The sequence below is a fragment of the Athene noctua genome, chromosome 1 (assembly GCF_965140245.1).
Source record: "Athene noctua chromosome 1, bAthNoc1.hap1.1, whole genome shotgun sequence".
Classification (NCBI taxonomy): Eukaryota; Metazoa; Chordata; class Aves; order Strigiformes; family Strigidae; genus Athene; species Athene noctua.
Genome location: NC_134037.1, coordinates 56,597,650 through 56,614,720, shown reverse-complemented (window position 1 = coordinate 56,614,720; position 17,071 = coordinate 56,597,650). Strand labels below are relative to the sequence as shown.

The 17,071-nt window shown below is 37.4% G+C and overlaps 1 protein-coding gene across 1 annotated transcript in view; it reads left to right on the top strand.

Annotated features, from left to right (window-relative positions):
* The window catches only part of ROS1 (ROS proto-oncogene 1, receptor tyrosine kinase), a 75,142-nt gene that overhangs the window by 18,896 nt on the left and 39,175 nt on the right, over positions 1-17,071 (top strand). Inside the window, exons 16-27 of the mRNA XM_074923741.1 lie at positions 81-262; positions 1,215-1,406; positions 6,011-6,111; positions 7,684-7,898; positions 8,233-8,390; positions 8,978-9,140; positions 9,942-10,204; positions 11,055-11,118; positions 11,771-11,973; positions 12,727-12,938; positions 13,451-13,737; positions 14,680-14,856. Of these exons, the coding sequence (XP_074779842.1) occupies positions 81-262; positions 1,215-1,406; positions 6,011-6,111; positions 7,684-7,898; positions 8,233-8,390; positions 8,978-9,140; positions 9,942-10,204; positions 11,055-11,118; positions 11,771-11,973; positions 12,727-12,938; positions 13,451-13,737; positions 14,680-14,856 (2,217 nt within the window). The remainder of the gene's footprint in view (positions 1-80; positions 263-1,214; positions 1,407-6,010; positions 6,112-7,683; positions 7,899-8,232; positions 8,391-8,977; positions 9,141-9,941; positions 10,205-11,054; positions 11,119-11,770; positions 11,974-12,726; positions 12,939-13,450; positions 13,738-14,679; positions 14,857-17,071) is intronic.

Genomic DNA, 17,071 nt, shown 5'->3' with positions numbered 1-17,071 from the left:
TTAAAAAACCCTGAAGTTTCTGGCTACTTTTTATTTACATGTTTGTGAAATGCTTAATATCTTCCCTTTTTTATTCCAAGATCTTGACTGGTATAATGACACTCTTTACTGGATTAATTCCATGGGCAAAGTTCAGACCTGGTCATTGAACAAAAGAGAGGATATCACTGAGAATACTTATGTATCTGACATCAGAAATGCAAGGATGTTGGCCTTTGATTGGTTGGGTCAATATTTGTACTGGGCTGGCAAAGCAAATACGGTAGGTATAGTTGCACTTCTTAAAATGAAAGAAAAATCCTGAAGTCAACAAGAAAGACTGTAAAACAGTTTGAGAAGATAATCCTTAATTCTTGCAACTTGAGATGCATTTGGACCTTTGCTTTTATAGTGTAGAACAAGGAGGCCTTTCTTTCCTTGTGTGATTTTCCAGAGTTATACAAAAGTTTGGAGTAGAATGTTCACTAATATTCACTAATGCAGGATACTGAATTCCAGGTGCAAAACAAGCAAATCAAACATGCTATCAACAGTTTTGTTGTATTCAACATTGTAAAAATAAGTGAAGATAGTGAAAATGGAGGCTGCCAAGTTGATCTCAGCTACAAAGTAAATGGACTTTATTTTAATCAAATTTGACACAATTTGTTTACACAGTGATTTTCAAGATTGGCCTCTGTACTGTGATATTTTGCAGATGACTGCAGATAAAAAAATAATTATCACTGCACTTTGTATACTCTCATATCAGGAACATTGACATGTGAATTATTTAAAAGGTATCTGACTTCAAAATTGCGGTGCTAATTTATGCAGTGCTGTCAAATTATGCCTTTCATTTCTTGTAAGTGCAAAGTCAGAAGCTGTTTTAAAAACTGGAGCTAGGAGGGCCAGATTTCACACTGCCTTGCACCCTCATTTACACTTGTGAATAGTGAATATAAAATGGGTGAGAAACTCTGTCAGACAGAAGGCTGCCAAAGCTGGGGAAGAGATATTTCAGCTTTTTCTTTTGTTACTTTCTGGAAAACCTTAACTAATAATTTTGCCCTTTTTTTCATCCTTATACTCCGAACACAAAAGGTTTAGGCTTCAAAAGTGTACAGCTTGCATAATCATCTGATAAACGGCTGTAGAAAAGTAACTTATGTATACTCAATTGATCATGGCTGATGGTTTAGGTGTGAGGCTAAAAGCAATTATTTTGTCCCTAGATCTACAGAAAATCACTGCTGGGAGGCCATATGGATGTTGTGGCTCATGTTGTGTTCCTAGTGAAGGATCTAGTAGTGGATTCAGTAAATGGCTATTTGTACTGGGCCACAATGTATTCAGTGGAGAGTGCAAGACTGAATGGAGAGGAGTATCTTATGTTACAAGAGCAACTACAGTTTTCTGGTAAACAGGTGAATGATTTTTTTTTTTTTTTTTTTTGGGGGGGGGGGGGGGGGAGGGGCGGGGGGAATGTTTTAGTGGTTAGATCCCTTGAATATAGTCAGTTTACATAGGTGTCAAAATCAGCGTGTTGTGACCAGAAGAATAACATGCCTTCCTTGCAATATTGTTCCATCATTTTGAGAACATGGTAAATATTAAATCACTTAATAGCTGCACCAAATCTTTGTCCTGTAATCCTAAAGTCAGACCCTTGTAACAAAATATTAAAGATTTTCTTAAGGTTATAATGCTGCTCCTTCCCATATGTTGAAGGTACTTGCTTTTCCTGAGTGATTTAAGCCCAATAGTAATTTCTGACTTTCCCGTCAAAATATGGAGGCAGAGCTCCATAGCATCCTGCCTCCTTTGCAATGTTCCCCAGCTCGAAGGTCCTGACAGGGCCGGTTTTGGGGCTAGACACTTGCCAGGGACACTGGAGTTGCACTTCAGGCTGCGGAGGTGCTGCTGCAGAGACAGGTTTTGCCTGTGCTGATCGGAGAGGGGGGCCGGCAGCTGGTGCCGTACTTGCAGTCAGCAGAGCTGGCCCCTGACGCACAGCCTGACACAATTTGTTGTTGCTGCTGTTGCTAGTGCTGCAGAGCTGGTGAGGGTGTCAGGTCTGCCACCGACAGTCCCCACCCTGCCTGATCCTGTCCCTCGTGTGGTGGCAGGAAAAGTGAGTCCTGTGCTTTGGGGATCTTTGAGATCCTCCATCCCCAACTCGCCCCTTCCCCATCTTCTCTTTCTCCCTTCCCTGAGTCATACACAGGCCTGGCCCTAGCTTGGCCCCTCTTCCTTTGCTCCAGGCTGCTGAGGAGCTCCAGAAGTCTGAGAAGAGGTTGCTGCAGAGCTGAGCAGCTCCTCAGGGAGAAGGGAAGGGGGCTTCTTGCAAGTAATGATAGGGGACAGTATGGGGAGAAAAAAGGGATGGGGAAGCGGTGTTTTAGCTGTATTAGGGTGTATAATGGTTCCCATGCAGCAGTAGGCTTGTAGAGGAGAAATACATTCCCACCTATAGCTCATCAAAGCCCATGAAATATGTGGGAGCCCATTAACTCCCCTTCCTTACTGGGAGACTTTCTGATGTGCTCTGAGGTCCTCACAATCTCTGTACCTCTGCTGACCTCTCTCATGCCTTTCCTAAACATTCACTCTTCTGTGATGTTCTATCAAGTTTCTTAAGGCCTTGGTTCACTGCTGGCTCCTCATAGATCATTATTGCCTTCCCCAAACCCATCCTGCCTCTGCTACCATGTGGGATTTGCCATGCCAGAGACTTGTCCTCACTCTTGCTAGGTAGAATTCAGTGTTGCTTATGCAGTGAAGGAACTCTTGTTTTTATTCCATCTGTTGTACAATTTGTGCTCCCATTTTACCTGAAGCCAGGTTCTCTATTAAAGACCCTTTCTAAACTTTAGAGATCTATGTCTCTTGGTTAGATTTGTATCACTCACCAGAATATTTCAATCTCCCAAAGGAAAAGAGGCTGGTGTTTCTTTGATTATAAAAAAAGGCAGGCCTACTTTAGTCCCTGAAAGGCAATTAACATTCAGAAAGGCCATCTGATTTCACAGGTGTCTTGTTACACTCATGAGGGTTTGGGAAGGAGAGGAAAAGCTGGTTCTGGTGTGTCACCTGCTACACTTGTGAACCTAAATACAGAAGAACTGAAAAACCTTTGTCATGTAGAGAGAAATGTCTGTGCTGCAAAGGGTCATCTTCCAGTACTAGCCTCATACCTCTCTGAAAGCTGGCTGGTGTGGACTGTCTTCATGGGAAGATATGTGCTGTCCAAGCTCAATGGCACTTATCACATATATTCTGTGTGATCTGTTGCAAAGGACTGACAATTTGCAGTTTATTCTAAGCGTCTAATGTCACCTTCATTGCTCTTCTCTTTTGATTCACTACCTGTTTCTCTGAATTGCCTCATGCTAACCTCAGATTTCTTGTTTTCAAGAACCTTGGCAGCAATAAGACTGCTTGTCTGCTCCTGTCATTTATTTTTCTGCACCTTTCTCTATGTCAGTGATACCAGCCTTCAACCATCCACTTATTCACACCTCCTACAAACAAACATCTCTCCTGATTCTATGCTGCCCCTAATCTATGCACTGACTTCCTGAATGCAGCCTCCTGCCATGATGCATACAGGAAAAAAGCCAAGTAAAAATGTCTAGATTGAGAAGTGACCTGTTCTAGCTGACAGGTGTTTGTTTATTAAAATAAAACCCAGAATAAACCCATCAGAAAAAAAAGGGCAGTACAACATTTTTTAATGGTGGCATTATTGAGCTGGTCATTATTGTCCCATATAAAGATGCAAATACATGATTGCATAAGTGCTAATATGTATCTTCCTTGCACAGTGGAGCCGTTTATCCTGAAAAGAGTACCTCTTACCTCAATATTAAAACACAGAGGTAATAGTTAATTGCTGTTATCCAACAGTTAGACCATGTTCTCTACATAACTGGTTCTTACTGGTATTTACTAGCTATTTTTCTAATAAAGAATTGCTGCTCAGCTGCTCAGTACCGGATCTTCAGCAATATATAGCTGTATCTCCTTTTAGCTTGAAATCTGAGTGATAGAAATAGAAGAGACTACTATAGAGATGGCAGTTTTCCTAAATAAATATGAAGGCAGAGCTTTGAAAGTCTAATTCCTTTGGCAGGAATTAGATCCTTTTATGACAATTATTTTATTTTCCAATCAGTTGTTTAGCTTAGCTGGTGCATATTGGCATAGCTTGATTGATTTTGGCAGTGCTACTCTGATTTATTCCAGTTTAGGATCTTGCACAGAATTTCCAAAGCACTTAGTAAGTCATTTACTCTGCACAATATGCCACAGAAAAAAGTAATTTATAGAGAGCAGAAAAGTGCATTATATGCAGGAGGGGGCATGACCCTCTAGGTGTGGTCTCAATATTTTTATTCAAGGGGTATTTCAAGTAGATAAATTTATGTTGCATCTTATGATGTTGAGTTACATTGCATGATCACAACTACATATTGTGTCCAGAGACTAATACTTCTTAGGAAATGGAAAAAGTTTGTCTATTTTTGAAGCATAACAGAAGGGAGGTGTTAAATTACTGCCTAAGTCCTGAAGATGAGTAGTACAAATATTTCTTTGCCTTTTATTAATGGGGATACAGGAATCACGAGAAAGAAGATGGGCACATCTATGGTAATAGCTGCAGAAAAAAAAAAAGTTGGGGCAAGGAAAGAAGACCTAAACATTTAAAAAAGCAAGGTAGATCAGAAAGATGTAATTGATGTTGAGCATGGGAGGGAGAATAGGTAAATGGGATAAAATATCACATGGTTGACTAAATATACACTCAGGCACATATATAGTGTGAGATATTTTTAACAGGAAAAACCTACAGGAGCAATCATTCAAACCTTGATTTTCTGACATACAGTGTCAACAGAAATATGTCAAGAATGTGATTACATAAGGACCAACAGACAACTAAGTGATATGGCATTTGCTTTCCTGTCATCATCTTCTGCAGTTTATTAATGAAGAGTTAAAAAAAAAAAAAAAAAAAAAAAAAAGGCTGCTCCACTTACATCCGTAATGGAAATTTAAGCTTATAAAATAATAGCTACAACTAGTGTTTGGATGAGGTGTTTGAGAGCTGCTGGAAAACATGTTCAGAGAGGCTCCTAACAATTTGTAAGCTGTGCTAATGACATGACATAGACTGCACTTGATAACATTTAGCAGACTAATTTGTGGAAGCAAATTCTTTGTTATTCACAGAACAGATTATTAGATGTCTGATTTCTATTATTGTTGCATATGGCATTGAATCTGTTGTTTACTGCAAAACCAAGAAAGATCTATTTTGAATATTAGATCTTATTAAAAATAAACAGAAAATCTTGCACCTAGCTCAAATGAAGAAGAAATATCGAAGTAATGAACAGAAAGATTGTTTCATTTCCACCCCAACTCTTTATTTCATAAGAAATGACTTATCAAAATATAAATATCTGAATTTCCCATTTAACCAAATGTATAAATAAAATTTTTGTATGCATTTTCCATAAATAATGCAATACATTAAATATTGTATACATAAAATCAAAGCTAGAAAACAAAGACAGAAGATCTGAAATATTCTTTCAAAAGATGATTCTGACTTTCAGACTGGATAGCAACCACCTGTTTCAGACAAAGTATGTTAAAATACCAGAGGTGTTCTGGAAATTTTGATAGGTAATTCTGCTAAACACTTGATACACTCTTGCCATCGTATGTGAAGTACTTGGATACTCCAGGGATGAGCACTGTGACAGGTGCTCATAAAATGCTATCTAGAAAATCATCAACTGCTATAAATAGGTGTCCACCAAGGACCTGATTATTTTCTAGTGCTACCTCTTTTTGTGTTAGAATAAACATTCATGGTAGTAATGTTATTTTTGCCAATAAGGAGCTACTCACGATGCTGCCTAGACAACAGTCTGAGGGCTGTCTAGACAAAAGCTTGAGGGCTTTTACCTCAGAAGTGAAGGTGTGTTCAAATTGCCATTTGGACCTTTTTTTTCCTTAGGTGGTTGGTTTAACTTTGGATCTCACGTATGGTTTTCTATACTGGCTTGTGCAAGATAGTCTATGCCTAAATCTATACAGAGTTTCTCTTTTCAAAGAAGGGTAAGTAACTGTGTAGCTGGGGTAAAAAAGTCTGTATTTTTTAGTTTTTGTGATACGCTAAAAGCAAATTTTGTCCAGTGCTGGGAACACTAATTACTAATTTAACAATAAACAAAAAGAAATTATGATCATAGCTAGCTGATGGCAAACGACATGTTGAGATGGTTGTTAACATGGTTTTACAGTGAGAGAAACACAGTATGGAAGCCTAACTGAACTGAGGTCATGCTCATCAGTATTTAGACTTGGCTTTGGGAAATAATCACCATTTATTGTCTATTTTGTCTTGGCCTTTACAACACCTGACAGTTTTCAAGTGCCTAGAGCTGTAACTTGTTCATCTTGTATGGAGCTTAGGACTTGAACTGACACCACTTTCTCACCTGAGCAATCAGTACTCAGCAGGCTTTCCTCTTGATCATCCTGAGCATGAAACGGCTGCATTATTCCTGAAAGACAAATTTTAAAAAAACAAACCCAAACCAAACCATGTTGATGAGGCAGCTTGAATATATACTAAGACATTGAGAAAAATGGTAATTTGTTCTGTAAGTGCCAAGTGCATGATGAGCGGTAGCTCATGAAACTATGTTTTTGCTCATTTTCATATGGAAAGTGCTTTTTTTCCCCCCAAGCATCAGATTAAATTTCTTGAACTTAATTGAACAGTATCTGTATTTACATGTGCTCCTAATGTTGTAGGCTGGCTTTGAGTGGAGCCAGCTGAATTTTCTGTCTAATTTTAGACTTGCTATGATTAATGGTAAATATTTAAAGAATTAAAAAATGATGATTAGTTTTAGTTAGAACATACAGCTCCATTGTGAACCAACTGGCCCCCATAAATCATTGTCCCTGGCATGCCAGAATAGAGATATTAGAAGTAATCCATCCTAATGGACCTGATGGTGTGTCAGAGCTTTTCCAAATTTGTTTTGGATAGCATGTGTCTAAGCTGAAAGACATTTCTGAGACGACAAAATGATGCCTCTTAGAACATATATAATATCTTACCTAGAAGACAAAATGGGACCAAAAAAGGCCTGTAAATTTTGACATAGAAGTAACAAACAAGATTAAATCACCTGTGATCCCAGTAGAGGAAAATATTAATAGAGTTTAATAAATAATGGAAGGTTATCGTGAAAACTAGAGGAGTCATATTCATCTAGGGACCTGCTCTAATGAAGTAGAATGAATCTCATGCTGTGAAGGAGACTCTGCTGTTTCAGTGGAATTGCTGAGAGAAGGTTGGCTGATTTTTCTAAATACTCAATTTTCTACATCCATGCATCAGAATATTAAGACATTTTATAATTGTTTTCTAGTTAAATCAAGGGAATGAAGGCTTTTTTTTTTTTTTTTTTTTTTTTCTTCAGGTGCTCCTGCAACACTGAAAAGTGTTCCACTTTAGAGAACTTACAGAAAACTTTTTGAATTATTTTCCTGCCTCCTATGTGATTATTAAGAATTTGAATTATGAGAAACTTACTGATGTGTCAAATATTGAATAAAACTTTTTCTCTCTACACATGCGTTTTCAGTTCGCTAATTTCATGTGTGTTTTCACAGTTGTGGTAATGCCATGGTCAAAGAATTTACAGCATGGAGTACTTCAGAGATATCTCAGGGTGCACTGGAATACTACAGTGGTCGTCTGTTCTGGATTAATAGTCTTCAGTTCATTACAACTCAGGAAGTCAATCAGAGCCTTAGTATTCCCTTCTCACAACCAGCAGAGTTTGCAGCCTTTACCCTTGTTCACACATCACTTAAACCTTTGCCGGGTACATTTTTTTCTTTATCTAACCCCCTCAATAAAGGTATTTACTGACAGCCTCTAATTCTTCATTCTTTAAATTCTTTAATCATTTGACAAAAGATAAAAACAACAGCAACTTATTAATAAATATATCAGGATATACCTGAATAATGTAAAATTATAAATGCTGATGGATATGGCTAAAAAAGAATACATGGTAGTGTTATTCATTGTTTCTGTCTCAAAGACATTTTACAGAATTTCCCATAGCACTTTAATGTTTTAAGTCAGGTTTGAAAAGTCTACTTATTGCTCATATTCTTTAAATAATTATTATTTCTTCCTCTCTTTATGGACAGGAAATTTTTCTTTTACACCAAAAGTGATTCCAGATTCAGTACCAGAGTCTTCCTTCAGGATTAAAGGAAATTCTTCAAGTTTTCACATCACTTGGAGTCCCTCCACAAATGTGGAATGGGGAACTGTCTTTTACTGCGTGGGATCAAAAGCTCTACAAGTGAGGAGATACATGCAATTCCTCCTTATTATCTATATGTATTACTGCAGCTACTTGCTGATGTATCTATTTTTAAACAGAAATACAGTTTGTTTCTTCTCCAGCATGTACAAATCGGTCAAGTAAACAAACTAAACTGTAAATATAAAGCAAGCTGTCATGTTTCACCATCACTGAGGCCAGCACAGGATGAACAAGGGCTTAGCAGTAGCTCTGGGCTAGCTGCTGGGGTGTGAAGTGCCAGGCGAGGAGCTTCCAGTGCTCAAAGATGTGTGAGAAAGCCTTTCACAGTAATGCTGAGACGGAAGTGTCCTCTGAGCTGTCAGTGGGACAGCCTTTGCCTGAATGTGAAATCTAGCCTTCATCCACACTTAATTTTAGCACATTTGGCAAGCTTTCCTTTAAATTCAAAGGGCATCGCTACAGTGCCACAGGAGCTGGTGAAACAACGACCACTCACAAGAAGAGAAGCTCTGTCTTGATTTAGTTGACCAGCTTGGTGAGAGAAATTTTGGAAAACTGAAGGCCTTCCTAAGAGGGAAACAAAATGTTTTGTTTTATTTTACTCTGTTTTATTTCATTCACAGTCTTTGGAGAGTGAACGGTGTCTCCATCCCCATAACCTGACAGTGCCATCCTACCGGGTCGATTGGCTAGAACCATTTGCACTCTTTGATTTTACTGTCACTCCATACACATACTGGGGCAAGGCACCAACAACATCTGTATCCCTTCGAGCTCCTGAAGGAGGTACTAGAATTTTAAATCCCATTCCTCACCCATAGTGGTACTAGGACCAGGTCTATCTCAGCAAGTGAAACCCTGGAGAGGAATGAGCAACTTTCAGGGCGAGTCAGCTGTAGGCAGAATTGCAAGGACATGTTCCTGAGTATCTTTGGCAATTATTTATTGGACACATAAATAGACAAAATTGCAGTAATAGAATTTGGAACAAAAAACGCATGACAATATATCCACCATGTGCCTAAAACTATGAGCAAGAAAAAGAAACTTAGATCCATTACAATGACTATCAAAGGCTGCATGTAATATCTTAACCACTTATTAATTTTTTAATAAACCTTATGCACTTTTACTTCAGTGTTTAATTTTGCTGTCATGCAGGTCAAAGTTAAGTCAGCTAAAATGTAGTGTTGAGTGACTGGAGCTCTGAGAAAGTTTAAGAGCTGTGGTAGATTTTGAAGTGGAGATGGGATAGAGTACGCTCAGAAAATTCTTGCAGGTCCATTGTTACCTGCAGGATTTGGCTAAATAGATATGTCCCAATCTGAGCGCAGGAGTGCATTTGTCTCTGTTTATGCAGATCTTTTTTTGCTAAGCAAGTTAAAATCAGACACCTGCGCACCAGTGAAAAACAGAAATCTTCTTCTGTATTTTACACCTCACCAATTGCTATCTGTTTCTGTCAGCACTGAGGTTGTAAAGTTTAGGCTCAAAACTAAAAGAGTGAATTACAAAGTAGAGTTTGTGTTTTAATAGGAGTACTTTGCTCTGTGTTTTTTATCTTTTTTTTTTTTTTTTTTAATACAGTTCCTTCAGCCCCCACAAACCCTAGAATATATGTGTTACAAAATAAACTGCATGCAAATGATGAGAAAGTCCTTGTGGAGTTCAGGTGGGGCAGACCTGAGAGGGACAATGGAGTATTAACTCACTTCAAGATTTACTATCAACTATTGAGTCAGAGTGGCACTGCTGATACTTTAATGGAGTGGAATGTGAACAATGTTAAACCCACCCTGATGCTCTTTTCTCTCAGGGATGTGCTTCCCAGCCTCACAGTAAGGTTTCAGGTATGAAAAATTACTAAGCTTATCTCATGCTAGATGGTAGATGTTATCACTGCAGCTTGATGTGTTTGCCTAGAAGATGGTATTGGGCTTGGGGCAAGAACTTGTGGTTTCTGCTTGTGGAACTGCTGTTTCACTGACTCACCCTTGGATACCTGGCTTAACCTTTCTACATATTGTATTGTTTACTAAATAAGGTGAAAATAATGCTGCAATATTATACAGAAACCTCTAAAGATCTCCCAAAGCCACCGCTAAAAGCTGCAAGTTAAACACAGATTTGACTGAGCTGGTGGAGGGGTATTAAAACAGAGCTACAGACCAAGAGAAGTTCCACTGCTGGAGAAATTAGAGGATTCGCATGGCTTCCATAAAAAGAAACTTCCATATTAAAACTTGTCAGGATGTCATGTTTTCATTGCAATACAAGGTTTGGGACACAGAGAACATGCGCTTGAAAGACAAGTTAAAAGCACGAGAACACGTAATAGAGCAGGTAGTGATGGAGGAGAACACCATGTTGGTTGCAAAATCAGCCAACAGTAGGAATTGCTCCAGCCTGGGGAAGGAGACAAGACTGGTGTCCTTTGAGCTCTAATTAATAGATGCAGTATGAATTGCCACTCTCAGGACCACTGCTTAAAATTACCTTCATAGCCATGGTCCAACCCTGAATATAACCTTTGAACTGACCAGAACAGCCTCAGGTCAAACAGAGCACATGCATATATATTCCTAGCAGAGAAGCCAGGGGATCTGGTTCTGGTTTTATCATTAACTATGACTCTACAGGCTCTTGAATGCAATCATTTATGCTGCTACTTAACATATATAACAATCTCCTGTCCCACAGGTGCAAGCCTTCACCTCTGTGGGTCCAGGACCTTTGTCTGATATAGCAGAGAGGAATTCATCAGGTATTAGATGCCATCTCATGGTTTGTGTGTAATAGCTGGCGAAACTGAGAGTACGGGAATTTGGTAATCTGATAAATAGCCTTTGACACTTTGTGTGAGATTTTTTTCACCCTACAGTAGACACCACAGAGGAAATATTTACACCTTCTGACATGAAATGATTAACACATTTCTTATCATTAGATTAAATTTCAGGAATTTCAAGATTTTCCTTAAAACTCTGTTAAATTACCTTTTCTAAGCAACCCCAAGATAGTCTGGAACAGCAGGTTTTGATCTGTAATCTGCATACTGCTAGAGATCATAGAAGATTTCTAATCAGGCTGTGAGGGTAACCAGGAGAGTTAGACATCCTCTAGGGATCATAGGCTATTTCTAGTCGGGCTGTTAAAGGTAATTAAGTGAGCAAATCTGTTTTTACTAGGTTTAAATTTGTTAGGTAAACATCCACAATGCCATTGAAAAAATCTTAGAAGTTTGCACGTGATATCAAGAAGACACCTCATTATTTTATTTATTTGCTGTGACATAGGACCCAATGTAATTTGTGCAGGGCAATAGTTTACTTTTATCTTGTACTTGATTTACTTCTGAATGACTGCTATTGTCTAGAATGTTTTTTGTAAATTCTGCTGTGCTCTTTTCCTTCCAGACCTTTTCCCTGTCCCAACTCTTATAACTGTTTCTGCCAACAAATTGTTTCTTACTGACATAGACAATAATCATACCATATGGGAACTTTCAGCAAGGACAAATGTAAAGGACATCTGTTATACTGCTAATGATGACAAAGTGTACTATGTCGTAGAAGATTCTCTTTTTCTTCTGAATATACAGACTACTTCAAAGTTTCAGGTATTCCTTTGTTGATTCCCTTGCTTGAGAGAATCTAGGAGAATATGTGGCTGTTATTGTAATTATTTAGTGGCTAATTATGTTATTGAAGAAGTCAAACCTGCACATTTGAAACTGCAAAAAAGCAGCATGATGAACAAAGGACATTTAATGGCAAAATACAGTGGGGAAAACAGAACTGGAAAGACACAATTTTCTTAATGCCTGTCAGTTCATATGACATGTAATATGAAGGAGCTTGGCTGGATAATTTTCCTCTCTAAGCAGTACAATGAAAATATATATAATATAATAAAATTTGGACTTAATTTTTTTTTTTTTTTTTTTTTGTCATCAATAGCTATTAGAATAGGCCAGAGTATGCTATTGGTAAAGTTGTCCTGTTAAACATGTATGATTTTACTGACATCTGCTTTGTTGATATTTCAACAGACATTTAAGTTAAAATTCTTAGTATTAAATACAAGAAATTTATTTTTTGTATCAAATGCAATTTAATTTTATTTCATTCTAATTTCAAGAATATGGAAGCAACATGGAAGCAACATGGAAGCAACAATTGTTACTTGTGAAACAATAGCGTTCATTTGTATAAAAATATCAGAATCTTTGTTCCATGACATCTCTTTATATTTTGGCTTGTACTTGCCAAGTATAAATTAGTTTGGAAACATAATTTCATGATGCCCTAGCATCAGGTGAAAAAATTCTGCTCTCAAGTAGTTTTAGTAATGTTTTTATTTTTTTCTTAAGTTTTTCAAAGATGTATATCTTCACAATGCCACAGCCATTACAGTTGACTGGATTGCAAGACATCTCTTTGTTGCCCTGAAAACACCATGGAATGAAACTCAAATATTTGTTATTGATCTTGAGCTCAAGATAAAATCTCTAAAAGCTCTGAATATACAATTGGGTAAAAGTAATTCAACTGTATCATCTCTGCTGTCATATCCTTTCTTAAGGTAAGGCATATATTACTAATAACTGTTCAAAGTGGATTTAAAAATTATTTTCATGAAATCATCAACAGTTAAGGACTGAAAAGGACTTTTTATAGTATATGAGTTTATAGTATATAAGTGTAAATCTCAGAAATTTCTGGATGTAGTTCTACTTTTATACTGCTAGTTGGTCTTGGACGTTTCTAACTTCAAAAACATGTCTGTGTTTGAGTAAAGATTTTAAATGATCCTTAAATATTGATAGGTTCTATTTAAGTGATGCAAATGAAAGTCAGCACCAGAAAACATTTTTTTACAGTAACTGTTTTAACTAGAATAGTCAGTTATTGTGACCTTCTGTCCAAAAATGTCCTTTAAACACCTGGAATCACTATACAAGTATGCTGCTGTAGTTACTTTGTTTTAAATGTTTGGGAGATTTGTGACTTACAGGTTGTCACTTAGGACTGCATTTAGGGCAGATTGCTCAGATTGAAGTTTTCCTACTGTAAGCAATGCATTTTATTTCATAGCCGCTTGTACTGGATGGAAGAGCTTGATTATGGCAGCTGCATGTTTTATTATGATATTCTGAATAACACCATGCACCACATTTTGGGATATATATCAATGGAGGAACAGATGAGAAACTATTGCACCTGTAATGTGGCAGAAGCAGAGCTAGGAAGACCTATGAGTATAGATGCATCTGACTCCAATAATCCCCAGCTGCTTTTTATCAGAGGAAGAGATGAAATATGGGCCTCAGATGTGGATGGTTGCCACTGCTGGAGAATTACCAAAATACCAAGTTTTCAAGGTCTGAATGCTCTGTTACGTCTGTAGGTAGTTTGTGATTCTTGCTCTCTCTTACATCAAACTGCTCATTTCAGCAAAATAGCATTCATAAAGCACTTACTTTACAAAATTGATTCCTCTGTACGCAAGATGGACAAAATGCTTGTGTTCTGTGTTTCCAGTTGGTACCCTGTTGATACAAACTAAGAAAAAAAGCAGTGTGAGGATATTTACTGATGCACAGTATGTATTCCAGTAAGATGTAAATCAAATGGAGATGCTACAGCCTCAAATGCTACTTGTCAATAGATTTCACTTTTAGTATTAACACATTATTTTTCTAGGGTTTCTTATTAGATACACCTATTACAGTTTAACTCAATGAAAATTTAAAACACCATCTTAAGTTATGCCTGAAAGTGACATTGCAGACTTCAATATGTGGGGAGGGTACCTTGTGTGCAGGTAGAGTCTTGTATGACAACTTATCTATGTTGCACTTCTTTTAACGGTAACAGACTTCATTGCTCAGTTTTCACCTTGATTCCGAAGGAGTGATGGTAAAGCTGTTCTGTTACCAGAGGAGGTGTCTTAATTGTTCCTGAGAGATGGCAGAGTACTGTGGTTTTCATCTTGTAAAAATGATGAGTTTCTACAGACAACTCTTGCTCTTGTGTTTCATTTCTGGTGTTTGTTAATTGAATTGCAGTTCTCATAATTATGGATTTTAAAAAGCCTTCAAATCTACATTTGCAAACTGAAATGACAAAGTGTCTCAGCTTCATGACACCTATTGGAAAATATCAGAAATCTCTTTTCCAGGGGAGGTCTTTGAAGATATGGAATGACCAAGACACTCACCCATAATAATTCACCGTGAATACAAGCATGCATCTATCTGCTCTTGTAAAACTGTCTGCTCAGGGTTTATTCTGAAGCTTAACTATACAATGTTTTCCTACAGGTAAGAAAATTGGTAGCTTGACTGTAGATAAGAAATTCATATACTGGAGCACTGAAACAAAGGAATACACTGAGATTTGGCTAGCAAATAAAGAAAGCAGAAGACACTTTCTTCAGAAGAGAGCAAATCATGAGGTGAAAATCTTTGCCTACAGCTCAGCGGCACAATTGTATCCAGGTAGAGGGAATTTTTGTTGTTTTGTAAATGTAACAAATTTATTCCAAAGCATTTATTTGAGTTGCACATCATGCTATTTGTTTATGTAAAGTATGCTTTATGGATCCAGGTATCTTCTAGAGGGAAACAATTCACTATACACATTTTTAAAAGGATGAATATAAGGACTGGCCTTGTGTTGGATCACATGGAAGGTCATGATGATGAATATTGCCCATGTTTCAAAGGCTCAGGATGTTAACACCAAACCATGCCTAAAGCACACAGAAAGATCAAACATGTCCACAATGTGTTACAGCAAGAGTTTGAGAATGTTCCTTATTATAATACAGATTTCTGGTTTTGCTGACAAGTATGCAAAGCTGAAAAAAAAGGTCTCCCCTTCCAAAGACAAAGAGATAAGAACTTTGCTTATTAAAAGCATTTATAAAGAATTACCTGAGAGGCAATTACATCTTACTTTATAGCAGGCCCAGGCTTCACTTAGAACTCCTACTATTTTAAACAAACCATTGTTGAATGATAATGAAAGAAATAAAAAATTAGTTTTAAGAGAAAGTTAAGATTCGCAATACCTATAGGGATTATCTCTGTAAATGTGGATATTTAGAACAGCTATTAGCATGATTAATATATTCAAAATAATTTTTTAACTTCAGTTTTGCATAAAAACCTGAAAAATATACAAGAGAATATTTTAACATGATGGACTTCTTTGTAATAAAAGAATTTCACATTATTTTGGGCAGCCAGTTGAACTACTCGTGCCTGCAGCTGCTCCGACCAGTGCCCAGGCTATTCTTACCAGCACTTTGGGCAAGTTTGTTCCCATGAGATCTGCGTGGGCTTGGCATTGGTGCAGCAGCCTGGTTTGGCCCTGGTACAGAATGTACCAATCCCTATCCGCAGGGATAGGGTTTCCTGTACAAGACCCAGGCTTAGTTGGTGCAGAAAAGGAAGAACCAAATTTCAGTCCAAAGAGATTATATCCACCCGGAGATCCCCACAGAGTTCTTGTTATTTTCACTGACTGCTGCAAATATATTTGGAGGAATCTACAACCTTGGCATTTGTGGAGGGAGGGTGATGCACAGGATTATTCACAGAAGTTCAAGATAAAAGTAAATTAACATTCTAAAATAAGAAAAATTTTTTTTCTTCTTCTCAGTACTGAGAGGAAATAGTGTCCATGTGAAAAACTGATGTTTGCAAAGGCCAGTTGGGTTGATTGACATGCTTTTTATTGTTTTAGTGATGTGAGCAAGGAGTACTGCTAGGGTTGCCTTTCTTTCTAACCTATTTAATTGCCATCCAGAGATGTGATGTCAGTTGATCATTTAACACATCAGAAGTACTCAGTTAAAATTACTGTCCTGTCACAGATTCTGTGAGAGAATGATTTCTCTTCAGGGTTAGGAGGAAGGGGACTGAATATGTAGTGAAGGATTTTCTTGTCAGAGTAAACACGTTTCTATGGAACTGCCTGACAGAAACTTTAACTCTGAAAATGACTCAATTTTTATTCCATCTGGGACTTTTCCCATAGGAGTTTTACTATTCTAGGTAGCTATAAATTTGACAAAGATTCAACCTTGCATTTATTTCTGTTGAACAGACTTTTTTATTCTCCTTCCCTTATACACACGAATCTGACTTTGGTAGGAATGACAAAGTTGCTCATTTAGGGAAAAAAGATCTCAACAATGAGGTCAGATGTTCTGGCCCAAGACCAAACATTTGTCCTTGTACAATATTCCCCATGCGTGTGCCTTAATATTTTCCTTCTTGGCAACAAGTCCATTTCATGTATTTTTAATTTCTTTTAAAAAGTGCATCAAGAGATGAGGACTTTTGTTACTTTTTATTTACTGTCAGAGAGTAGTTTTCTACTGGTTTTTCCCTATAGACTCCTTTACTTCTTCCAAAATATGTTTCCCCTTTCTCTATTGCTGCTATGAACTTTACACATCAAAAGCTGTTTGGAAGAAAAGAAAGATAACATTTAATTGCTAGAGAAAGCAACTGTCTATTCTGCACATCTGCCTTTCCTGTGACAAGCAGGTTTGGACTCATGAGTGTGTACTGCATAACACAGCCACCAAGATTTAGATTTCCAAGGTATTTAGTACCTAAATACCTTAAAGAAGAAACTAAATTCTATAGTAAATCTGTACATTTAGTAAACCTCTATCTTATCAAAGATAAGTGAGACTTT